The sequence below is a fragment of the Eubalaena glacialis genome, chromosome 17 (genome assembly GCF_028564815.1).
Source record: "Eubalaena glacialis isolate mEubGla1 chromosome 17, mEubGla1.1.hap2.+ XY, whole genome shotgun sequence".
Taxonomy (NCBI): domain Eukaryota; kingdom Metazoa; phylum Chordata; class Mammalia; order Artiodactyla; family Balaenidae; genus Eubalaena; species Eubalaena glacialis.
This window is the reverse complement of record NC_083732.1, coordinates 49,124,611-49,130,812: the sequence shown is the minus strand read 5'-3', so window position 1 is coordinate 49,130,812 and position 6,202 is coordinate 49,124,611. Positions and strand designations below refer to the sequence as shown.

General features: G+C 39.4%; 1 protein-coding gene across 1 annotated transcript in view; it reads right to left on the bottom strand.

Annotated features, from left to right (window-relative positions):
* Positions 1-4,996: 4,996 nt before the first annotated feature.
* Positions 4,997-6,202, bottom strand: part of SDC2 (syndecan 2) — a 109,444-nt gene continuing 108,238 nt past the window's right edge. The window contains exon 5 of the mRNA XM_061171965.1: positions 4,997-5,230. Within this exon, the coding sequence (XP_061027948.1) occupies positions 5,067-5,230 (164 nt within the window). The 3' untranslated portion in view covers positions 4,997-5,066. The remainder of the gene's footprint in view (positions 5,231-6,202) is intronic.

Genomic DNA, 6,202 nt, shown 5'->3' with positions numbered 1-6,202 from the left:
AATGAACATCTCCAGCTCAGACCTCTTCTCTGAGCTGCAGATTCTTACATTCAGTTGTTCACCTGACACCTCCACTTGGGTGTCTAATAGTTCTAACTTAACAAGGTTCAGAAGGAACTTGTTTTACCAGCCAACTCCCCCCGATATTCTCCTTCTCAGAATGTGGATCACCCAGCTCAGCCAGAAATATGGGTGATCTTTGATTCCTTTCTTTCCTTACTCCCTATTCCTTCCAACCTTTTAGCAAGACCCACTGATTCCATCTCCCAAACAGTACCTCTCCAGTCTTCTGTGCCTTCACTATTACCACCTTAGGCCAAGCCACCATCATTTCTCTGACAGGGAACAATAATGACATCCTAACTGGCCATGGTACTCCACTCCCCACCCCGTCTCCTTACAACGCATTGTCCAGGGGTCAGTTCCTGAAGGCCTGGGGGGCAAGTGTAAGGAGTCAGGACTTTATTCTAAGTGCTTTAGGAGCCACTGAAAGGAATGACATAAATAGTTTTTATCATAAAGAGATCAGCTTAGCTTCTTTGTGGGAAATAAAATGTAAGGGCCAAAAAGTGGAAGAAGGAAGACTAATTAGGAGGCAGTTACACTTCTCAGCCCTCTTACCCCAGCTCTTCCACACCTATTCACTTGCCCGGCAGCCACTCCCCTTCTCCCTGTGCCTGCAACATGCCAAGCCCCTTCCCTCCTGAAGGCTGTCCACAGCCTGGAACGCTTGTCCTGATGTTAGCACAGCCGGCTCCACATCATTCAGTCCCTACCCTCTCAGAGAACTTTCCTGACCGGGCGGTAATAATCACAGCTGTTCACAAACGTCCCATCTCTCTCCATAGGGGCACAAAGTAGGACTGCACTTCTCTGCGCCTGGGCACTTAGTTGTAGCCACGTGACTTGCTTTGGCCAATGAAATGTGGGTGGAAGTGATATACGTCACCACTGGGTGGAAGCCTACCAGCCACTGTGCGTTTCACCATGATTTTTCTTCGGCCACAGAGACTGGCAGCATACCAGATAATGGCTCCTCCACTGTCCTGAGACCCAGACTTAGGATGATGATCGTTCAGGGCAGAACTCTCTGCCAACCTACGGACACGTGGCATGAGCAAGAAATCAATCTTCCCTGTTTTAAGTTGCTGAGGCTTTGAGATGGTGACCGCAGCATACCTAGCCCATCTGGGCTGAAAGAGTCCCTCAGTCCCTTACATCAGCCTGCTTCAGGGCCATCGTGGAAATACCACCAAGTGATCATTTCTACTTGCTGGTTTTATTCATTAATTTTGTTTCCCCTCTGCACCCCTCTCCAGACCCCATGAGAGCAGGATCTCTGTTTACCTAGCTTCTAGAAGAGGGCCCAGTGCAAGTCACTAGGCAAGTATCTGTTGATTAAACCTCCAGTGCCTTGCACCTAGCATTTGTGGCTTATGTGCTAGTTTGCCAAGGCAACTGGAATGAATGGGTCTTGCACTCAGCACATCTGAAGCATCAAGGCCTAAAGCTTCACTCTGCTATTTACCGGTTAGGACAGTTGCTTGGGTTACACCCTTCCCAATTCACAGGAAATCAAGTTTCCCAAAGTCACCATGATTCCTTAGTCAGAAAAAGCTCTGCTAAAGACCACATGCAGCAGATAAACAAAAAGGAATGAAATCTTGGAACCATAAAATCATGAGAGTTAAGCCGCCCAGAGTTAGGAGACAGAGTGGAACAAAATTCATTTTGATACTATTTTACCAATGCTACTTGGCAGACAGTTGTTCTATCTTTTTTAAAGTTTTCTATGCCAGCTAAATCTAATTCCCCAGAAATGACCAAACCTCCAATTTCATTCTGGTCATAAAATACCGGCATGGAAAAAAACCTTAGTGATTTCTTAATTCAGACAACTCCATTTATCAGCTGGCTTGATCCCCTTTATTTGGAAACCTCTTAGGGTCTCACTGTTGTCTGCCAGAGGCTCAGAACGTAAAAACTCAAGTTAGAGATTGTTTTGTTTAACGTCATTGCCTTTTTAAACCAAAGATATTTTAAAACATTTTTTTCTAGCATTCCATTATATAATTATAATAGAGCTGTAAAGAAGATCCTGATTATAAAATTAACCCTGCAATATTTTTAGGTTTTATATTTTTGCTCCTCACTTAAAATTTTTCCTTAAGGTTTCAAAATGTCTGAGATATTGAAGAGATAAACTCTTAAACACTACAAAGTTATTACTGCATCTGTTCTTTCAGGAACTAGCACCCTTTGGTTCTTTAGGGCAGCCAGAAATTAATTATGTTCTACTTATTTAGCTTAGTCTCTTAGACCCTAGACAAACAGGCTGTATCCTCAGTAAGCAAGTGCATTTTGTCTAACTTGCCAAAAAAAAGAGCAAATATCAATTCAGTAAACATTTGATCTCAAACTATCAACTTTTAATGTTAATAGATGGCAATTTCTGCAATCTTGTCCAAACGAAATTCAATGTTATTAACCATGTCCTAATCCTGAAGTTCAGGTACTAGGCACTTGCAGGTGAAACTTTTTTAAAAAAATGAGCTCATACCATTTCCCCCACATGCTGAAAATGGGATAGTTTGACTATTGCAAGTCTCTCAAACAAAGCCATATTCACATGCAGGAAATCATTTAGATGTGGTTAAGGAAACAGGAAATTTTCGCATTGGCTTTAATATTTATATTTTACCAAAATTTTCCTGAACTTAGTAATCATTACTAACACTTCTTACAGTACTATTTACTGCATCTTAAAAATAAAATAACTAAGCAGAAAATGTACAGTTGAAGAAAACTGGATGTCAGTCTATACAATGATTTTTTACTTTCAGCATGACAGACTTTATTTTGGCACTTTAACAAATATTTTGCTTTACAGCAGTGACAAAATATTTGCCAGAAATCTCCTTTTCCTGGCATGGATATTCCAAGCAGTTGTTATTCTACGAATTGAATTTCGCTATGCTTTGCACAGTTAGAGGTATACCCACTACATTCTTAACCTCCGTAACTGAGGGACATCGTGCAGCTTTAAGAAGGTGCTATCACTTCCTTTTAATCACTCCAAAGTGGACTGATTGTGCAAGTGACTGGACAGGAATTTGAGAATTAAGGCCATTAAGAATTGACGTAAACACTGTTCCAAGTGCTGCATTAAAAATTTTTTTTTAAATGAGTTCTGTGGCAATTCCGGGGAATGTTCTCTAAATGAAGGATTCATACTTCATTAAAGGTAAATTACATGTTGGAAAGGTTGCTGTTTTTGCTGTCTTCCTACTTTGGCCGCTCACAGTTTAAAACAAAATTGGTGGTAAAATAGAAAAAGGAAATGTTCAGTTAGAAGGCAGTCCCCAGACAGGGTACTCTCATATTTCCAGCTATTCCTCAGGCATCGCTGCTTTCCGGCAATTGCATTCCTAAGCAGTGAGGCCCTCCTTTTAATGCACAGAGCCTCCCTGCCCGACTCTTCTTCCCTACAGTGTGAACTATGGTATTCCATCTATTACCTCTTCGGTTAAGCTTCAGGAGAGATTTGGAGCACAGTTTCGAAGGTAAAACAATCTACAGGACTAAACCATAGACACTGATGTCAGGAAAGCCCCCTTTAGTTCTTGGGAATTTATAGTCCTAAAAGTTATTTGCAAGAGCAGGCATTCATCTCAATATTGCCATCAGCTATCTCCATAAAGGTTGCAAAAGTCACAATTCCCTCTCTGGCGGCCTTTCGATATCTACATTCAAACAGACACAGGATGATACATTCAGATTTCCTCTGGCCAATTCAGAAGTGAATCTGGTAATTAACAGCCTTATCAATGAGCTCTTTGGTTTTTGATTTACAGACACTGTGGAACACTCAGAAATCAAACCCACAACATCCTTGAGAGCAGACGGTCATTAGCAAAGGGGAGGTGTACATTTGATCGAAAATGTACAAAATTTATAACAGTGACATTTTCAATATTAGGCCACATGATTTATTCAGTAGTTTTTATGTTCCCAAATTACAATTTACGTCTATTCGTAAGACTACAAAAGTTACCATTAGAATCGTCTGTGCTTATAAAATACCGACTTTTTTTTTAACTGTTATATATACTCATTAACACCAGTCTGCGACGAGTTACATAGAATCATAGGCACTTCAAAGGCTTAAAAAGATGTTTACAACTTAAATGCATTTTTAAGAACAAAAACTGATTTTTTCCTTAAGTCCCTACTCGTACCTTCAAATTGCAAGAAATTAACAAATACAGTGGCCAAAGGAATCTGCAGCAACTTCTCAAAATACTGTTATCATCTTTGGGTTTGCTGAGGCTTGTCAGTAACTCAAATCCTCCCAAAAGAAGATCTGATTAGATAGACATGACTAAACAGTTTTGTGGTGATAATCCAATTTTACACATTAATTTGCTGTTGCAAATCTGCCTGAAGCTACAGGTAATGAAAAACAAAGCAAGTGTAAAACGGATAGTCTGACACTTAAAAATTTATACAAAGTGGAGGTTAAAGTTTATATATTTGAAAATCACATATACACTAAATTACCATTATCTGAAATATCCAAAGACAAACTGCACCGTAACAGCTACAAAAGGCATAGAGTTTTGTTTTGTTTTCAAGGGGACAAGAGGGGCGAGCAGAGGAGAGGGGGAACAACAGATAAATTAACGAAGTAAGACGAACTTGGTAAGGTCAATCTGAGACATGCAGACTCAAACGAAACAGCTTTCATCTTCAAACCGTAGGATAAAAACAATCTTTTCATATTTGCACATGAAAGTTTAAACCGATTCCATGAACATTGAGCGTTTTTATAACATAATATTTTGCCACTGCTATTCACAGAACACTGCAGATGTTAAATTTGAATTTTATGTTGTTCTAAAGAAATACATGAAAAGTTTTAAATACAAGGGGATTTTATCATTAAAGTGCCAGAATGGCTCTTTAATGAAAAAAAACAAAAAAACAAAGATCTTCATTATTCTATGCCAAAGCTTTATTTTTAAAAGTTCAGTGATCTCATAAATAGAGACACTAAATGGGAGTTTTCACGCATAAAACTCCTTAGTAGGTGCCTTCTGATAAGCAGTACTGGATGGCTTGCGTTCTCCAAGGTCATAACTTCCTTCATCCTTCTTTCTCATGCGATACACCAACAGCAGGATAAGGAAAATTGCAAAGAGAAAGCCGATCACTCCGCCAGCAATGACAGCTGAAACACACCAGAAGGAAGATTACTCTTAGAAGAGATTCAAGGGTGGCAGAAATTAGCTCTGTCAAGCCCAATCTATCTACACTTTCATAAAAAGCTTAATTTAAAAACCCCCAAACTGGATTCAATGAAGCAACCAGGTAATGATGCAAATCTGACATTCCTCAGGAGGTATAATACTTTCTTTGATTGATATTAATAATATCCCCCAAAAGCCTCAATAAGAAAAATCTGGCTGTGACCTCAACTAAGTCCATACTTTAAAACTCTTGAGTCTTTTCAGTATTCACATTTTGTAGTCTAATCTTCTAACTGCTTTTTTCAATGAAAACACAAAACATGATATAATCGACTTAAATTCTGTAAAGGAAAATAAATATGAAAAAACCATGCAAATTTCCTTTCTAGTCTTGGATTTGGGACTATCCTCTTTCAGGGATCAAGTGTTGTACAGACATAGAGAACAGACTTGTGGTTGCCAAGGGGGGTGGGGAGTGGGGGAGGGACGGACTGGGAGTTTGGGATTAGCAGGTGCCAACTATTCTATATGTGTATAACTGAATCGCCTTGCTGTACATCAGAAACTAACACAACATTGTAAATCAAATATACTTCAATAAAATAAAATTTTTAAAAAAGGATTAAGTGTTCTAAAATCTTGCAAATCTTCCCCTTTAAAATCAAATGTTAATACTTTCATCAGTAAGTTACGATTAGAGACAACATCCTTTAATACCTTGGGCACTATATCAATGGCCCTCCCCATAAAGAACCTTTCCTTCTCTTAAATTTGTTTTGAAATCAGGATGAATGACTTGGATCAAGACTGATTGATTTTCATATTCTGCCACCCCCGACGCCCCATTGTTCTGGACCAACTCAGGCCTTAACTTTCTTCTTCTTGCCTCTCCCCACCCCACCCAAAAGGCTGGCCAAGGGGTAGGCTGAGGGAGCTGACAGAAAATAAAGACA